The following is a 20,866-nucleotide window of genomic DNA, read 5'->3' as shown; positions in this document are numbered from 1 at the left end:
TATATATATATATATATATATATATATATATATATATATATATATATATATATATATATATATATATATATATATATATATATATATATATATATATATATATATAACTATGGTTCATTGTAGGATATTTTAAATCTCACTGGAATTCGAATACACTGGCCATTAAAAACTCGGAACTCACATTTTCTGTCTCGTCAACTAGCAAACTTCTTTGTTCCTGCAACTTAACACAGTGCACATTATGTACCCTCAAGAGGTTGAAAAATTCGTTTTCGTACGTTTGTCATGAACGAACATTCCAATTTAATTATTTTGATGATTATTTGGATTCATTATTCAGACATTCACCAAAACGTAAACACTGCACCAACTGTTTACTAAGGGCCGCTCTAAGGTTGCCAGCACCTTTAGTGAAACTAGTACTTGTATTTGCTATTTGCAGTAGTAATAAGCCTCTCATTTTGGTTTTAACACAAGGACAATTTTTAAAACAGATTTTTATTGATAACTATAGCTCTTTAAACCAATCTGTATCAATTCAGTAATCTAAAAAGGGTTTTTGAATTCTACTGAATGTGGTGCATTTGGAACAACTTGCATCTGGTATACTCAACCTGCACAAAACGTTGCATAACGCAGGGCTGATTTGCGGAACAACTTGTGTTCTCATTCAGCCCTCCGTTATACAAACTTGCGACTTTGTGACAGATTGGCTAATTGTGGTGTTTCATGAAGCGCGACCGTTCCTTTCGATCGAGAAAGGCCACGTGGAATTTTGGGCAAATACGCTAATATTAAACTTTAAATTCATTACAATTAATTCCCACCCTGCTTCAAAAGCTTCAAACGTGGAGGTAGATTTTAGCATTGCAGTAATCAATTGAAACATTGATTGCTGTAGGAAATTCAGGAAATTCTTCCGTTATGCTTTCTAGATCGGTTGAACCAAAGAAAACGTTGTGTAAAACAAAGTTGGAGGCGTGGTAGTTATCGTTCCTTTAGCCTTATTACCTACCTCTGACGCATAAGATGACGCACCATTGTAGGATGGTGTGACGGAGATAGAAGACCCTTGTTCAGGTAGAGAAGTAGTAATTCTATTTTGAAATTGATTAACACGTTTAAACTTATTTCCTTGAAGCGTAGCTAACTTTTTTTATTTATTTTTTTATTTTTTTTACTTCGTTTATTTGGCATGGCTCAAGGCGTTAGCTTCACGGAGCCGTGGGTCTTTTACATATTTACATGATGTAAACAATAAAAATAATAAACAATTAATGCTAAGATCGATCCCGTACGCGCGACTTGCCATAGCGCGCGGAGATCCGTTTTCGTGCCGGGGAAATACTTGCATCCACGTCAACTATTTATTTATTTATTTTGCTTTATTTGTTGTTTTGATACTTTGAACGAGAATTTTTAATTCTTTCTCTAATAGGACATGTCGAGAAATTCGATTAATGGTTTTCGCTACAATTAGCGCATTTAAAATTTTTTGTGGTGTCTTTCACCGGACACCACAAAAAATTTTAAATGCAGACACCGGACAAGCGTGTACAATTTATCACCGCAGATCATACATTTGTAATTCAAATTACAAATGTGTGCCTAAAGCCATCTACGACAATGGATCATATTTGGAAGTCTGCCCCCATGTCCTCACTTTGCTCTTACGTGGGCCATTAAACGTTGTTTTTCAAACGGTCGAGGCCAGAACCCGGGTCCAAGCATTTACAGCATAAGGTCGCTCGTACCCCGGTTGGCACCGCTGTGAGGTAAGAAACAGGAGATCTGTATCAGAGGTGAATGGCGACATTGTGGCACAATAATACATATTTGCCAACTTCCACGCAGATTTGCGGAGACAAAAATAGTAAAATTAGCAACCATGCCTATAAACTAGCATCGCGGAAGATATCTTAAGCATTGCCTGGTTTACCCCCCCCCCCCCCCCCAACAATTCTCCTTACGAAACCATCATGCTAGCTTGGCTGCAATTTTTGATACTTCGCTAGTATCGCTGTGTAAAGAGTCTGTAATGAAAACATTCTGTGTTGAATTTCCACGCATGCTTTGTCCTAGGTCGCTGCCTCATTGTCGTTTTTGCAAAGTTCTGATGCTATGGAAAGTAGCGTTCTTTCGTAAATTTTGGAAATGAAAAAGACATTTTTCGACTCAGCTTGTTATTGAAATACATACATATGACTTATTTTAAAACCATCCAAAAAATATTTTTCGAAATATTTTTTTTTGCTCGGGTACGCTACTTTAATCTAACCAAAAAATATTTTTTTTAAAAAAAAGGTGCAGAATAATATTGTGAACATATCCTACAACGAGATGCTGGCTCTAAAGTGACATCTAAGGCCTCAAGTAGGTTTTGTCCAACCTCTTTTTGGACTGATCTCACTGTGCGAAGAGGTGCGCGACGTTAGGCATCCCAATCAGAAACACACAACAGAAATATTTCAAAACTATATCTCGCATTGTTAATTGTTATAAATTTCTGTTATTTTAAATACTAACCAAACCTAATCTATAACACAATAGGTTACAAAAATGTGTTCTGTTATAATCTTGTTATTTCATTTTCATCGGGATAAGTACTTTAGGTATATTGGATGTTAGGCATAATGGCACGAAAATATAAAAATTCTCGCAACGCTTGTTGTAGAGATAACCTTACGCTCGTGTTTTCGGGTTAGAGAAAAAACATTGCTTTGCTATGCCACGCCTTTAACGAGATACTGTAAAATGAAAAATATTATCGAAGGATTTTTTTACCATATTTGTTTCGGTAACTCGTCACAGTACACGAAAAAGCACGTATCAGACAGTTTTCATAGTTCTATCTTTGATGGCAAGAATATAACGATTGAACTGAATATAATGGGAGTTGATCAATATAGAAACAGCAACATTCGTATATTCATTGAATGAAAAATAAAATGCATCATTCTTTCTTTCATGAGCTATTCTTCAAGGCAAGGTTTCTGCACGCTAAGAATTCGGTTTGCTTCTTTTATTTCAGCAAAGATATCTTCAAATATATACAGCAGAGCAAAATGTTGATCGAGTTCGATCAGCTTCTAGAGTACACTCAAAAAATAAATCATGTTATTTCTACGTGAAAACATTCATAGAATTCTTCTATCTCATTCACGAAAATAATACCGGATGGCCTCGCAAAATATAGTTAGTGACTATCCGTGCAAAAGTTACGTGTTTTTAACATACTGACTAACATAAATTCACGTAAAAATTATATGGAGCATAATATGACAAATATGTCAACCTATGATACCCATGATACCCCACATAGATTTTAGGATTATCACAACCGTGGGACGGTTTAATTATTTTCGAATATTTTCCATTTTAAACATAAAACGGGTTTTCTGATTTTATCAATTTATTAAAATGCTAAATTTAACCTTAAAGGTTTTGGAAACAAATTAACTTACATGGAACTTTTTACATTGAAATTTACAATATTGATGCTGTCCCTGATGGTTTGTACTCCACTGTAAGTTCACACTAGTAAGATGCTCTGAAATACCAAAAATCATCAATTTCCTCAATCGTGGTATTGAACAAAATGTAAAACTTACGTTGAAAGATTTACCAGATTGGAATTTATTTTACTTCTGCCATGTTCACTTTTGCTTGTTCACACAGGAAATTTACTTAAACTACGTTTCACGATTCATTATCGCATCACTTAAAGGTTATGTATAAATCCGATAGTTTCTACATGATCTCAAAGGTGGTTCACGGGAACCACGTGATGTCTTTCGAAGGTGAAATTTATTCATTTACGTGAATAATCACTTAAAATCATAGTGATGTATTTGTTGAATGAAATTTTACAAAATCCAAAAAAATTAAACGTCGAAAAATTAGTTCCACTAAGTGTTACATGATAATTTATGCCAGTCGTCCATTATGCCAATTGCCCATTATGCCAATCGTCCATTATGCCTAACGTCTATTATGCCTAACGTCTTTATGCCTAACATCTATTATGCCAACGCACGTATGCCAAACGTGTTTATGCCTAATGGGGTACACCTGTTGCGGGGGTACTTAGCGTCCAAAAGAGGGTAACTCACAATTTACACGTGCTTTCCATAGCTTTCGTTTTAGAATGATGGTGTCTTTGGCAAAGTTGTTGCATGGTATTTAGTGCTTTATTTGATCATTTAATATTAGTTCAGCACTCAGTCACTAGAGTGGCGCTGTTATCAACTTTTTAATGGAATGAGATAGAAAAACGGCGTCTACGCCAAAGTTGTATGTTAGGTAATTATGAGTATATCTTCTGAATATACATACTTTACAGGTCCTACATGTTATTAAATATGGCGCATTTTTGGGAACATAATCTGTACGAAATTTTTTTAACCAAAACATGCTCTACCTCGAAACATACAGGACTTTCAAAGCTTGCATCTGCAGAAGATGTATTTAAAATGATAGGACCTACCATTTTCTCGAAGACGCTACATTTCTATCTAGCTTTATTAAAAAAGTTGATAACAGCGCTGCACTAGCGATTGAATTTTGAACTAGTATGATTCAACAAAATAAAGCGCTAGGTGCCATGCAGCAACTTTTACGAAGACACCATAAATCTATAAGCGGGACTCACCATCAGGAATCATTATTTCAGCCAAACCGTCAATATACAATGCAACCCAACTAAAAACTGTATTATATCGAGTTCACCGATATGTGAGCTACAACGTGACATTTACTGATGGCGAATGGATTGCCTACTTTTTCTTAAAACCTCGGAAAACGAACGAGAAAACCTTGAATTTCCATAAAACACAATGTGGGGTTGGCCCCTTTTGGACGCCAGCTAGTACTGGGGATACCTCCATAGTCAACATTGACTGCCAATAGCAAAAAATCTAAAAATGATTTTCAAATTTCTCAAATGGCAGTGGATTACTTGGAACTATTAAAAAATGGACGCTAACCATTCACTTGTCACAGCAGTACCCCCGAATATTATAAGTGAAAAGTGGAGAGCAAACGATTGGACGAGTGAGGGTCATTCCCCATAACAACGTTCGTTCAACGTTCCCATGTGTTCGAATGTGTGTCTTCAACAATAGATACATTGAATTGTTGTCTGATTTTTTGCAGTACGTTCCTAGATAAATTATATACTGTTTTAGTCTATAAACATATCTATTATTTCGTTGTTGGCCACTCCCTCAATATATTCAATAAACGTCGCTGTTCGACAGAAAATACCCTTAGGAATATTTAGGAAACTAAATTCACGCGGTTCAATGACCCGCGCCCAATTTAATTTCTTAGGCAAAAATACAAATCTATAGCATGCACCAACCTGTTTCGGAATTCTATAACAGCACGACCGAAAGCCACAACCCAAAAGTCGAAAGCCAGAGGACTTCAGCGCGAAATTAATTTACATTTAAAATAACACCGCGCATTTGAACCCACAGGGAAGGTTAAACCACCCCTTCGAAGCAGTGCTCGAAATTAATTGAATTCTCGGAACATTTTTTTTATATTTCGATTCGCCCCACCAAAAGTCCCTCAATTAGAATAAGCATGAATATGCAATGTTCGCGAGAACAGGCGGAGTGGCTCTCATGTGGGTAACGCGCCGAGAGTACTTGTTTTAACCCTTGTGACGATTTCGTTCACGCTAGCTTTGCCACAGTGTTGCCACTATTAAATTTAAGCTTGAAATCTCTTCTATCTGTGCCAGTTTGCAAAGCAGTCTATGTCTAAATATGTGCCAAAGTTATATTGCTCTTCCCATATCTTTGTGATATATGTTGGCAAATATCTATACAACTATATCATGAGACGGGCATAGCGTAGTAGGTAAATCGATTGCCTTGTACGCAGCTCACCTGGGGTTTGATTCCCAACCCCCACACATAGGATTAGAGATTTTTCCAAAAGAGATTTCTCTAACCCGAAAAGAGGCGAATGACCCTAAGGTTAAAACCTCTATAATCAAAATTTAAAAATATATAGCACTATTCGGTAATTGGTTAATTATTAGATTTTTTTTTCTCAATTCAGCCAAGCGCGAAGATTTTGTTCGATTCGAACTTTTTTTTACAAAAGTTCCAAGTATAAGTCTTTTTCAAGACTTCCTTATTTTCACTTAACTCAGTTCTTTCCATGCCTAGTATAATTGGAATGAAAGTGGCTAATTAAACAGTGCAAAACAATTGCAAACAAGTTTTCAATATAGCTAGGTTCTCCCAGAAAGACTATAGGTGAAACATTAAAAATAAAAACGATCGACTTCTCCATCCGAAAGATCTATAGCTTGCAGTAACATATTTCTCCAAATTATAATTATGGTTTATTATAGAAGACTTTTTCACTTTTTTGAACATGAAAGATTAGGGCATAGCATATATGGTTCGAATTTTTTTTAATCCAAAAAAGAGACAAATTCTCGTAAGCCTAAACACTCTATATTTGAACAAAAAACATTAAAAAAACGGATTTGAGATTAGTTCATAAGAAAACAATCTATTGTTTTCTTATGAACTAATCTCAAATCCGTTTTTTTTATGTTTTTTGTTCAAATATAAAGTGTTTAGGCTTACAAGAATTTGTCTCTTTTTTGGATTAGAAAAAATTCGAACCATATATTCTAGGTTTATAATCCAACCCTTGAGAGATGCGTATGGGGCAATCAACTTACCAGCTACGGTATGCTCGCCCCAAATAGAAATATTATCGAATCGTTTAGAACCCACATAATGTATTTAATTTGAAACACTTGATCGAACCAATATGCATTAGATGCATTGAATGAAATTTCCCATCAAATCTTATAGCTGAAATAGTTAGTACATGATTATAGATGAAACGATTTGCCAGAGTGATTACCACCCACCACAAATTGGCATGCAGTTATCGTTAGGCAGCTCTCTTCTCCTGTCAGTGGTTTCAATGCCTCAGCCACAAACGGTTTTGATTCGGTTCTGATGATCGCCTTTCTTTTTCCGTTTTTACTTTTTTTTGCAGGACGCTGCGGTCACGGTAGTCCTTGTGAGCAACTGTGCTACGAACTGCACGACGGAATGTACGAATGTGATTGTGCGGAAGGATTTGAACTGAACAAGAATGGATACAGTTGTCAAGGTAAGGTTTGTCGAAACAAAGTCACACTAGAAGCGGTGGGGTGGTAAGGGAGTGGTTCATGGGGGGGGGAGGTTATGGTATGTTTGAAGCCTTGGAAAATATTTCTTGCGGAACAGAACGGAAAGAATGCACCAGTGTTCTACTTTAGAACAATAATAGTTCCACAGAGCTGCACCAAATACAACGTCATGAAAACGAGTATCGAGTTGAAAAGGATCAAAGCTTTTATGCTAGTACCATAAAGAATACCACTGTTGGGAAAGTAGGTCATTGTGTGATGCCAACAAATGTGATACAGCAACGGCAATGATTCACTGTTCATGCTTACCGGGGGAGTAAGATTCAAGAGAATGATGAAAGTGTGTAATATGGCTTGGAAGTTGTGGTTGATCAATGATCTTAACCTGAATGTAGTAGAATAAACAAACGTGACTGCGAGTTTAATGAAAAGCGTTGTTTGTGGTTTAGGTACGTTTTCTTTTTAGTTGGTTCTTGAACAGAAGAAACACCTCACGGTGGGGTGCGGATGCGATTCGTATCGAAAATTTCACTTCAACTACACTCCCTCGTGTTGCATGTTTGTGCCCACACTTTCAAAGATTTTTATCAATAGCTATTTGAAAACCGTCTAATGGGTCACTTAAGGAAAAATAAGATTGCTTTTTACTATAGACAACGATAGAGTTGTACTTTTTCAATGTAGCTATGTATTATTCTTACCCTTGGGATTCCAGAAGGACTTTTTATTGACCTATGGTGTGTTCTTACTCGACAATGCACAGTGGTCCAGAATGTAAATTTAGCAGACTGCGAAACTCCATCACGAACCACTAAAAAGTTTTTTTTTACGGGTGCTTGTGGGTTGTTGTGAAGTTTAACAAATCAGTGGATACTGAGAAGCTTGAAAAAATGAGGGGAATTCCACCAGCAGGTTTGTCACAATTATAATTAATATTTTGGAGTTTATTTATGTCCTTCGTGACATTTCTAGTGAAGCTGTATTAAAGTTACCTGTTCACAAAGTGGGTTCATTCGATGATAGAAATGACAGTACGGTAGGAAAAACTCGAGCAGTTTACGCGCACGATCTCAAAGCACACATAGCTGTTTAGACTCACATCCAGCTTCTCGTTCTTATGATGTTGTTTGATACTTTTCGCTCTTTAACGGGTTATTTAAGGAGGAAGTTACCCCAGAAATATCGCAAAATTTGGAATACCTTTTTAAATTCAACAGATAGAAAGTTACTTTGTTCAGCAAAAATATGTGATTCTACACCGCGAACAACTTTAGGGAATATTCCAAGAATTACTAAAAAAGTGATCATGAAAAACTAATTTTAAGGGGTCTTCCATATAACATGTTCCATGACTCGAAAACTATTAAAGTTATATATCTGGTGTCTTCAACAATTTCTTTTGTAGTTATTTTTTCTACAACTTTGCTCAAGACACAAAGTTGCTTTCTGCCAATTAGTTCAAGGAATAAATTTCGTATATCACTTATAGGTGAACTAATCACTGAACAATACATTCCTGTAGATACGCAATCATAAAGGAAAGCGCTTCTCCGAACAAACTACACTAATGTTTTTACGCGGTTTTTAGCGCGATTTTTTTACGCGGATTTTCCAATTAACGCAGTTTTTGTTGAAATATTCTAAGTCCTTTTCAATGCAAAATAGTTAGACTTTTTTCTGAAATGCATTTTTTTCTGAAAATTTCTAAGTCTAAATGCAAAGAACATAGAAGAATTTTGGTAGTTTTTATTTTGAGCGGATTTCACAATTAACACGGTTTTTCAAAAAGTTCTTTTGATGCAAAAGACTTTCGGAAAGATTGAAGAGACGGGTCTGGAAGACTCCTTATGGCCCGCACCCCAACAATATAGCTATTTTCGGAATGGTCTTGAAGAGTAGGTGACAGAAATTGTTTTTGACGCCATTTTGAAATCAAAGATGGCGACTTCCGGTTTAGCGAAATTCTCTATAACCCAATCAATATGGGTATTTTCGGAATGCACTTGACGAATAGGAGACAAAGCTCGATGTTTGGCGCCATTTTGAATTCCAAGATGGCGATTTCCAGGTTAGCCACATTCACTATAATATGGGTATATTTCCCGAGTGTCTGGAAGACAGCAGCTATTACACCGATCCACAAGGCAGGTAGCGTGAATGATGTTGAGAATTATCGTGCCATCCCAATTTTGAGTTGCTTACCGAAAGTTTTTGAAAGTCTCGTTCACGATTTGCTGTACCCGAAGGTGCACCATATCATTTCCGAGTGGCAGCATGGATTTGTGAAAAAACGATCGACAAGTACAAATCTTATGGCTCTTTCGTGTAGTTGCTTCGGCAGTCGATAGCTGTGCCATCCAATCCGATATCGATTCGCCGCTAAATTGGTGCACACTAAACGGCATGGAAGTAAACGTACAAAAGTGTAATGTGATCTCGTTCTGTCGTAACAGGCACTTAACAACGTTTGATTATAGAATGTCGACAAGCATTATCAACCGTGTAAACACAGTTAAGGATCTAGGCATTCTTCTCGATAGCAAATTGAGAGCGCAGCACATTGCAATGTCTTCAGCCAAAGCTTATGCCGTATTGGGATTCATCAAAAGAAACACGCAATAATTCAACGATGTATACTGCCTAAAATCGCTCTTCTGCGCACTTGTACGTAGTATTCTCGAGTACGGTGTACTTGTGTGGGCACCCTATCATGCTGTACAAATCAACCGCGTCGAACGAATTCAGCGTCACTTTGTTCGTTACGCTCTGCGGTCACTACCTTGGACTGATCCTTTTCGTCTACCGCCCTATGAGCATCGATGCAATCTTCTACGTTTGCCGACTCTTGTAAGTCGGAGGATAATGTTGCAACGGCTCTTCGTGTTTGATCTTCTGGGAAACAATATAGATAGCCCTGAGTTGCTGAACCAGCTCCGACTCAACGTACCGCCTAGACCCCCAGACGAACGAATTTCTTTCGGTTTCCGATGTATCGTACTCTACTTTCTCAAAACAATCCGTTCAATGTATGTTGTCGTAATTTAAATGAAGTAGCTGACAAATATGATTTTAACATTACTAAGACTACCTTCAAACATAGAATTAATATTAATTAAGAAACTGTCTGTACGAGTAACTCAAAGACCAGTATTAATAAATAAATAAATAAATAAATAAATAAATAAATAAATAAATAAATAAATAAATAAATAAATAAATAAATAAATAAATAAATAAATAAATAAATAAATAAATAAATAAATAAATAAATCAATAAATAAATAAATAAATATATTTGGAAGTTGAAGTTGTAGTACAAATAGTTTTAATTAAACAGTTGAATTTACTTAAATTTAAGCAATATGTTTAATTTGAATAAATACAAACCCACAACTCACACTACATACGTTTCTTTCTTCTCTCTTTTCCATTCTCACCGCACTCTTCTGGATGAACACATAAAATATTTTGCATTTTGTTGGTTTATTATTAGATCTTATATTTGAGGGTGTTTTGGATGATTGCCCAGATTTTTCATGCGGGAATTTCGGTAAACCGGAAGTCGCCATCTAGAATTTTAAAATGACGCCAAACGTCGACGTTTTTCTCCTGCTTGTCAAAACCATCCGAAATTACTCATATTGGTTGAGTTGTAGAGAATCTCGCTAAGCCGGAAGTCGCCATCTGAGATTTGGCGTCAAAAATCAATTTTTCATGGAAAACCTTGCGGGGAAGGTGCAGATTTCTTTATTTCTTGCACCTACTCTTCAAAACCATTCCGAAAATACCTATATTGATTGGGTAAGAGCGAATTTCGCTAAATCGGAAGCCATCTTCGATTTCAAAATGGCGTCAAAAATCGATTTCAAGTCTATTGAAAACATATTTTTCTTCGCGAACCCCCAGTAACGGCTTAACGGCCCCCTAGGGGTCCGCGGACTCCAGGTTGAGAATCACTGATCTAATATACACTGTTGGCCAATAAAATAGGTGTGTGATAGACTATTTTGTTTTTCTCTCAATTACACGTTCAAAGCTACAGCAGTCTCAATCACACCTACCGCACACACAAGCCTTGGTATCTGTCAAATTTCTAGTGGGTTGTTGGCGCTGATTATATTTGCAATCTTTGTCAATATGGAAAACAAGACTGCCGCATGCTTTTTCGTGTGGTGAATATAATAGGTTTGTGAAATATATTAAGGGGTTATTATTTTACATAATTTCATTATACGTTTTATTTGGTGAAGTTTGAATTCTGCGTACGAATAAATGTATTTAAATGTTGAATAAGTCAAAGATTTGTTATAGAATGATTCCAGCATCTCACTCTACTGGAGTGGAACGAGTTTTGCTAAGAAATTTTGTTCAAGAAGATAAGACGTACAAATAAATCGCGAATACACTTCGGCGTTCCGAAAACTTCGTTAGAAATGCCTTAAAACCTTTTAAAAAATGGAAACACGCAAAAAACCCAAGAAAACATCTACAGCAGCTGACCATTGTATTGCATTATTAGCGAAATCTGATCCATTCGCATCATCCATGACTAATTCAGCACAGATTGGAAAAGTGTTAGGTCCGAGAACAGTTCGCAGTAGGCCGTAAAATTCCAATCTTCCAGAAAGAATTGCTAAGAAGGGTCCACTATTGCGAAGCAAAAGCCTTCGAAGAAATATGCAATTTGCTTTTTAACAGTGTTAATGGGCCTGGTTCGGAAGGAATCAAAAAATGGCAACATATCCTTCGGAGGGACGAATCGAAGACAAACCTGGGGTGGCATTCCGCATCTCGGTTCGAGTGACTCGATTCGAAACGATTTGAAGTCGTTTCGACTAAATTGCGGCATTACGTATCGAATTCGACCAGCTTGTTAGATTGCGGTACTAGATTTCGACTGCCTGTTCGAGCGCAAACTGTCAAATAAGAGTATACACTGAGAAAAAATATTTTTAATTCCGCTACGAATAAGTTTCATAAAACCAACTTTGGCAAAATATAGGAATTGTTTTAATTTTAGTTTTTAGTTGCTTGTTATCGAAATATATTTGGATAAGTTTCACAAATATAACATTTTTTTCTAGTACACAATAGCGGTGAGCTCTTTGAAATAAAATGTATGTTGTCAAACATAGATCCAAAAGATCCGATGTAATACGGATATACGATTTTTTTTCGTTTTATGTACGAAAAATAAATTTACCCTTTCCAAAATTATTTATACTGTATAAACAATTGATAAAAGGACGAATCAATTAACGTCAGATTTACAAATAAAATTTTAGTTCATTCCAAATTTTTTGTTGCATTCTTCAGTTAAAAATATTTGACAGGTATTTTTGTTATGGCTGAATATAATATTTACTTCAAGGTATGAGCTTTCAACTTTTGAAGTTAGAAAAATTGAACATTTTTCAATCGCTGATAGCTCGTAAAGTATTTGATGCGTGGAAAAAATATTAAATATAAAAAGTTTCATTTTCACATGAGCTTGCCGGAAAACTTGAGATTTTTTTAAAAAGTTGGATCAAATTTTTTGCTTATTTTTTCTTCAAATAATAAAAATCATGTTAGAAATATTGTGTATAAATTTTGCAGTGGATCTCAAAATATTTTGCGAGATATTACAATTATAACATTAAAAAGGCAATTTAACATTAAACGCCATGTTATGGGCCAGCTTTAATTGAAATATCTCGTAAAGTAATAAGGTTCTCAATATAATTATAAATGTTTTCATAGAATAAAAAACTTATTAGTCTAAGCTTGTTTTTTCTATATGTTTCTAACATTTGCAGAATTCATAGTATAAATAACAAAAAAAACTACATCAGATTTTTATTGGTGAGTTCATTCGAAAACGCACTTTTTATTATTAATAAATTTTTCGTACAACTAAGAGTTTCTGAGTTATCAGTGGTTGAAAAATGGCCCAATTCAAAAAATTCAAAAACTCATAACTTGAAAAAATCTATCGTATTCAGCCAAAACAAAAAATAGATGTCAATTATTTTGTGCTAAGAACGCAAGAAAATTTTTTGATAGGAATTAAAATTGTGGTTGTAAATTTGACATGGAATAACCCGTACATTAAATATGTAAAACTACTCATCTTTTCGTTCATCAAGATGCCATTAGACGAAACGAACTATTTACAATGCACGAAAATGCTTCGTTGCAGAAAACGAGTAATGATTTTGTTCATCGTATGATAATTTTAATTCCACCTAAAAAGTTTTTTCAGTGTAAACAAAATTGCAGTTTGTTTTGTTTTTTTTTCCGATGAGCGTCAAATCCACAGAATATAAATAGTGATAGTGGTAAATAAATTGACCCAAGCATGTTCATGATTTGTTCACGTCACTCTCCCTCTCTACCTTTTTCAATGCTTGGGCATTATTTTAGTTTGATATAACTGTATTCTTGAACTTCTTACCACAAAATTTTAGTATATCTCGCTGTTTGAGTAGATGTACCGAAACATCAAAATGCCTAGCTGGTAGTGTGTCTTATTCGGACCTCAGTCGCATGATGGAATGTATTATCTGCAGAATGAATTGTTCACAATTACTCTTAGATTAAATAACATATTTAATATCTAAATAATTGCTTAAAACAACGGAACTTCGAAACCGCTTTTCTAAAATCTTTTGGAAAATAAGCATAGCGAGCACTGCCCTTTTCAATAAAAATAACTAATTTAGCAATAAAATTTTGGTTTTCAGGGTTTTTCAGGAAACTGATAACTTCCAAAAGCAACAATTTTTTTCAGCAATTAATGACGCAAAAATTTAAAAAATAGTTCGTTAGAATAGCCATTTTTAGTTGAAATAGTCAAGACAAAAATGCGTTTTCGTGTTTGCGGGGTTGTCCGTGTACTTGTTAGTTAATTATTCTGTTATAGCACACAACTAGAGATAGGGAGAACACAATCAAAATGAAGTGTTTCCAGAAATTGTAGATGGCATAATTTTCAATCGGTTGATGCATTCAAATTTGTTAGTAATTCAATTTGATTCAAATTTCTTTGCCCTATAAGATAATACTCTGTTGGTGTATAAAACGTACAGTATGGCATTGAATTCAAGGCTATATTGTGATATTGAAAACAATTGAGGTATAGTCGGGAACAAATGCATCAATTAGAATATAAAATTGTTTAAATCACCACTTCGAAATCAAGAATGATTGTGATTCTATACATCTATCAAATAGCGATTAGACATATCAAGGTGTTTTCACTTTGCTCAATTGATACGTAAAACGTACGTGGGAGCTTTTTACACCTTTTGATAATTTAAAATCCTCTAAGTATTCCGAAATAAAAACACAAATCATAATCTCGAACGACAGTCGACAGCAATAAAACTATCGAGCAAATACGTTCGACTCGAGTCGCTTTCGAGTTCGATTGTTATGGTTCCATAATGCCAACACTTCTCGATTATCTAGTACTTCTTCGAGCTAACTCGAACGAAAATTTACTTTCGAGCTTGATTCGAAATACATAATGCGAAACAAGGTCGATTCGATAGAATTTTGATCGAATCGAGATGCGTAATGCCACCCCTGTTTTCTTCCGATGCACAACGAAACGTTAAACGTACAAAGTGCAAAGAGTTTGATCTGCGACACACGCAAAATATAGTAAAGCACGGAGGCGAGAACAATTAAGTTTGGGCCTTGCTTTTAGTGGAATGGCGCAGGTCCTATTTTTCACAACACCACTTTAATTGCAAGATTCGAATGCAAGGCTAAAAGATGGACATCCTAAAGGATGTCGTGCAGTCTTATGCCAAAGATAACGTGCCTTTACATGGCAGTTTCAGCAAGATATTGATCCAAAACACACATCGAAATATTTAAAGGAATGATTTCGGGATAATAAAGTGACTTTAAATTCGGACCCTGCCAATCTCATGTTATCAATACCGTAGAAAATCTACGGAATGTACTTAAAAGAAGTTATTCGGTCAAGATTTCATGGAGAAGAGAGGGAGAGTTACGATAAAGCATAATATTTATTTTACAAATAAAAATGTTCTTTTTCATAATTACGACCGTGCCTAACTATAAAACATTTGAATATAAAAATATTTTTGGAGAAAACTCAAAAGTTCATGTATTTTTATCTCACACCTATTTTATTGACCAGCAGTGTACAACTATCTAGCAGTCACGCAGTTATGTTTTCAAGTCTTCGAATATCTTTACAGAGATAAAACTGTGCTTAGACAACTGAAACTAAGTATAATACTAAATTGTCTAATTCAGAGTGGCAAAGAACTTTATGTTATCTCTCATACGATTCGAACTACTCGTGTGCTTGAATTATGTACCTGTTATTTATTTATGTGTCATTATTTTTCGCGATCAAATTCTACTCCTTCTTTCCTTACTTACAAGGAAATGATGCGAAATCACGGCAGGGCACAAATCTCCTATTACACACGTGTTAAGTAGGGTGATGAGCCTATTTTCGCCATATTTCTATTATCACCCATTTGAAGCGTCCGCCATCTTTGTTCAACGCATTGATACAAATGGTAGCGCAACAATAAGGGCACTCGATTCGACTTTTCGCTGCGCTCAAAGTTTCACAGTTTTCAGCGCATTTGTGTTATTATCCTGGTTCTTAACAACGAAGCAAACTCTTGCTGCTGTTACAAAAACCAATTTGTATTATATTCCTAGTTTTAAGATAGCTTTGAACCTTTTCATTTTTTTCATTTCCCATCTTGTATATGCTGTTAAAGTTCTCATAAAGGCTTGTTCCCCTTCTTGTATATTAATCGAACATGATCAAACATGGACATGATAGAAAGGAAATGTGAAGAGTCTTAGTGTTCTATCAATGACCATGCAGTAGACTTGGGTGCAACGCCCAGCTCCTACTTAGCAGAGGGCAAAAGACTCTTCACATTTCCTTTCGATTATGTCCATATGAGCCTGCCTAGTCCTAGATTTCCTTTCTAAGTTTATAACTGATTCACTCTAGAATACCTATCTGTCTTTCAATTTCATTTCATGCTTTCGTTTCTCTTAGTCTTAAATTTGCCGAAAATAGCCAACAAAATCGATACAGTAAAAATAGCTACTGTTCAATCTTGTATATCGAATCTTATTTTTAGTTTAAGATAGTTGTAAAAAATGTTCCTCTCAATAATAAATTGTGTGCTTTGTAGCCTCTTAGTTTTAAGATATTCAAAATGTAAAAAAAGAATTTGGCACCGCCAATCTAACGCATTTGTGCCTATCAAATAAACGAACTGAATAAAAAAACGAAGCAAAGGCGTTGATGCCAACTTGTACGCATTCCATTGATTGTAGGCTGAGTAATTAATGAATTAGTAAGGCACCTTCCTTAGTATGGTGAAAACAGGTACAGGTAGGGTTATCATTTGAACCAAATTATTCTGATTCCTGTTTATTGTGTACCTAGCAGTTGTTGGCTATTCCTTGCAAAGCATTTCAAATATTGTTTACCGATATCAGCTATTGGTTTCAAAGTCTTCGCCAAACAAACAAATCTCGTCCATCAAACTTTCTATTGTCCAGTAGCAGTTTACTTTCTAAACTTGCTGCTTATAGCTCGTATCATAGAGCTCAGTAATCTTCTTTACCTGACTGTAAACAACATTCATCCGAATCCAGCCAACATTGTGATGGACAAGATTCTGAAGCTCCCGGAACAATTTCAACCCTTCTTGGTGCTGTCCAATCTGCAAAATGTATTCATGAAATCGTTGCCAATGCAATATCCGAACAGTCAACCACATTCCGCACCAAGTCCCTGCTAACCGCCCACAAATGGGAAGGTCAGAACAAACCTCAAGTCTCATCAGTAGTCCTACATAGTAACACCAGCAGTAGCAGTAGCAGTAGCAGAATGTCAGTACATACAGCCAGCCAGAAACATTCACATGGGTGATAAACCGCTTGTAATCCGCTCTGTTGAAAGTGTGCCCGAATCTCTGCTGATGATGTTGTCTTCCCCGTTCTGCACGGGGATTAAATTAAGATGAATGAATCTATGAATTACGAGTGGCACAGGGGTGATTTTATAACATAGTCTGTTGTTGTATGCCACGACAAAGTACGAAGCATGGGACAAAGGACCGGGGTGCAATGGGACCGAAAGTTAGAAGCCGCAAGAGTTGGAATGACTCCCGTAACACGGGAAACCAACGCGCGGTCAGCCCAGCAGTGCACAACAGCCAGTGATTTCGACCGTGGCGAACACTATGTCCAATGTAACATATTTGCATTCTCCATATATGCCATACCGATTCATTTCAAAATCCTAGTAATACAATGGCAAACGAAATTTCAAACGGCTTCAGCGATGCAACCAATTTCCAAAGATCCTATGTTTGAATAAATATCTAGAAACAAACAGTTATTTTTCTGAAAATGTCCACCATGGCATGCACCGTGCCTAGCTGAATGCCAACAGTTTTTGCATATCGGTGGCAAATTTACCAACAGAATGCAAAGTGTAAATCATGTCCCTTTTTGTAGGGTGGAGTGTGGAGGCTGATCTCTCATGGCTTCGCGGTGCCCGACCGCAATCGAAAATGGTTGAAAAAAGTTGCCAACTAAACGCAGCTGTTTTGGTTGCTTCATCTTGGTCCCATTTGGTTGTGGTTTCGAGCTGCACTTTTGCAGCACTGTGATACCAACGCTAGATAGCAGCGTCAGCTTAGGTGGGCACAAATCGTCTGATCCGTTTGGAAAAATCCTTCGACCAGTTCGGTCCAAACGGTTCGTTGTAGAGTGTGGGACGCGGTCTGACGAAGGTGCACGAAATGGATGTAAAGTAGAAAACGAGAGAAATGGGTTTCCTGATACCAGAACATAAAGCTGTTGATTGCGATAAATCTTCTATTAGCGTAGTTGCTCTGCTGTAGCCCTTCAATAACGTTCGGAGTTTCGAGGCACGTGGAATCGGGGAGGTTCTCGTCGCCTACGGAAGCTTATTTTTGTGGACTTGGTTCATTTTCCTTGCAAAAGTTTGCTAGTGTTTTTCACTTACTACCACTTAAGCTCGGAGGTTGTTGATACAGTTCTAATCCTGACATGAGCGCGTGTGCAAATGGGCAATGTTTGTTTCGTTTCTCAACTTCCAGACAACGAACATCTGCTCAGGATGAATATCGTGAAGATTGGTCTAGAGATCGTTCATTTGCCACGTTGATACGAAAATCGTCATTTTTACCCCCTCTGTCCGGTTCGCTGATATGTACAGAAATTACAATATTTATATCCTCCTTCAACAGATCACCACAAGGAAGATTAAAACTACAAGGTGTACCCCTACAGGATTGCACGAAATGTGAAATAATTTGAACATATTTAATTTGTAAGTATTAGACCAGCACAAAAATTGACTTGTTTCGAAACAACGCTCATTTGAAAGCAAATATAGGCTCCATAAGCCGTACACCAAATATGAGCTTGATGTGTTGCTTCTCGTTTACTCACTAAAATTTTTAAGTTTATAAGAGAAAATATATAAAAAATCGGCAATGGAAACAATAAATTCAGTAAAAAATATCAGTATTATCTTGTTTCTCTTTCTCGTATATGCTTAGAATAGGATACTTTCAAAAATTCTGTTCGTTCGTACGGTGACTCTCGGAGCGATAAGACAATCACCTCAACATGTGCAGTGTAATGCTATAAAGAATAGTGCTAATGCGTTTCTAAGGTTATCTTGGGCGTTCTCTGCTTCTTCAAGGTTCTGGCATTTTGTGTGTCGCATTATTCGTTATTCGACCAGCAGATCAGTAGCAGTGTTTCGTTTCTTGTGAACTGCTTGGATGCCGTTATCCAAGATAAGTATCGCAATTATACTTCAATTCCCATTCTTGTATCTCTTACCAACGTACACTGGACAATAGGTCCATACAAAAATGACTTACCCTGACAATGACTCAAGGTGAGATGGATGTCGAAATAATATAAACCCCACAACTGAAGTTGTACCCATCCTCCTCCACCGGGCCCTTCGCGATTCTTTTCGGCCCAAAGACAAGAGTATATATGTACCAGTTAAACGGATTGAAATTGAGGGAGTTGTCATTGATTCGAGTCTGAATTATGCGGATCTGCTGACACACGGGATTGGCTGTTTTAAAGACTCCATGCTTCAGCAAGTGAAGATACTTTTTCAGATATGTTAAAGATATCTACGCCACGTGTCTCTATGAATATCTAATCTTGTTAACTGACGAAGACGACTGTGATGAACCTCAGAAGGAAACATGTTCTGAAGTGTCTAGAAGCAATAAAAAGGGAGGAACATCTCCTCTCCCAAGCTTCGCTTTAAAGGCCAGAAGGTTCTCCAAAAATAACTACTACTGGCGCAAAACCGAAGCAAGTAGCTCCTGGTCTCAAAATCGAGGAGTTCCCAACACTTCCTGGTATCTCAGAAACTCCAAGTATTCCTATATCCCAGCCAGAGAACTAACAAGCGCTTTTTTAACTTAATCGACCTGCTCTCGACACCAGGCATTGGAGTTGTCGCTTGCCAAACCAGAATTAAAGGCAAAGACCTTTGCATTGCTTCCACCTACATCCCCCCCCCCCCCCCGGAGCCTGGCGATATTGCGGAACCCTGCACCGAGGCTAGTTTTAGGTGACTTTAACTCCTACGGTACCGTACCTCACCGGTATCGATCTACCTCACTGCATGAGCTTTGTGACAACATCATTTTGACGAGCGCCTCATTCTTGTCCCTCTGCTCGACATCGCTGCGGTTAGATTGCATGTGAAAGGTAATCTCTGATCCCCACGGTAGTAACCATCTACCCATCACAATTAGTGCTGCGAAAAATTCTAAATCAGTTACCTATTTCTGCTTGTATTTATCGAAACCAACATTCAGATTCACCGCCTCGTAAATTTCGAGTTGGAATTGGCGGAAGCGAATCGGGTATATACACCGGCATATACATGGTGTTCCTCAGCTATCCATTCTGGTAGTTACGTTATTCCTCATCAGTATGAATTCCATCTTCGCCACCCTCCCCACAGGTTGTGTTCATATTAGTATATGTTGACGACATCGTTGTGGTAGTTCTGGGACGAACCAAAGGAAGAACCCGCATCAAACTCCAAGCTGCTGTGAAGGCTATACAAAAATGGGCCACCTCCGTAGGATACGAACTATCTACATCCAAAAGCTACTACACCCACATCTGTTCCACCTTTCACCGCACCACCGACCGACCGATCCGGATCGCAGATACGCCGATTGCATACAAAAAGGAACCGACCATTCTTGGAATAACATTGGACCGAAAAACCACCTTCATCCCCCACTTCCGGAGAATTAAGAGGAAATGTGCCAACCGCAAACGTCTGGTGCAAACCATCTGTTCCAGAAACCCTAAATGCAGCAGAATCACTGCACTTCTAATCAGTGAACCACTGATCCACAGCCGTATTTACTACGGGATAGAAATTACCGGAGGAAACACCCAAGGGATCATACAGATTCTCGCCCCACTCTACCATGGATCCATCCGAACAGCTTCCAAACTTCTACCCAGCACACCTGCCGAAAGTGCCCGCGTTAGTAACAGACGTTTTACTGTTTCGCTGGAAAATTGCACTCGTAACACCCTCCGGCGTGACCTTAGTATTCTTGAACGCACATTCGGAGGTAACGATTCCGCTACATTAAAAAC

The 20,866-nt window shown here is 37.0% G+C and overlaps 1 protein-coding gene across 4 annotated transcripts in view; it reads left to right on the top strand.

Annotated features, from left to right (window-relative positions):
- Positions 1-20,866, top strand: part of LOC131691972 (pikachurin) — a 788,885-nt gene that overhangs the window by 329,228 nt on the left and 438,791 nt on the right. For 3 of the 4 annotated variants that reach the window (XM_058978784.1, XM_058978782.1, XM_058978783.1), the window contains one exon: positions 7,036-7,152. The exons of the other annotated variant lie outside the window; for it this stretch is intronic. In XM_058978784.1, the coding sequence (XP_058834767.1) occupies positions 7,036-7,152 (117 nt within the window). The remainder of the gene's footprint in view (positions 1-7,035; positions 7,153-20,866) is intronic. 4 annotated transcript variants of the gene reach the window in all.

The sequence above is a fragment of the Topomyia yanbarensis genome, chromosome 3, assembly GCF_030247195.1.
Source record: "Topomyia yanbarensis strain Yona2022 chromosome 3, ASM3024719v1, whole genome shotgun sequence".
Lineage (NCBI taxonomy): Eukaryota > Metazoa > Arthropoda > Insecta > Diptera > Culicidae > Topomyia > Topomyia yanbarensis.
The sequence above is the reverse complement of the archived record's forward strand: the minus strand, read 5'-3'. Positions and strand labels throughout refer to the sequence as shown.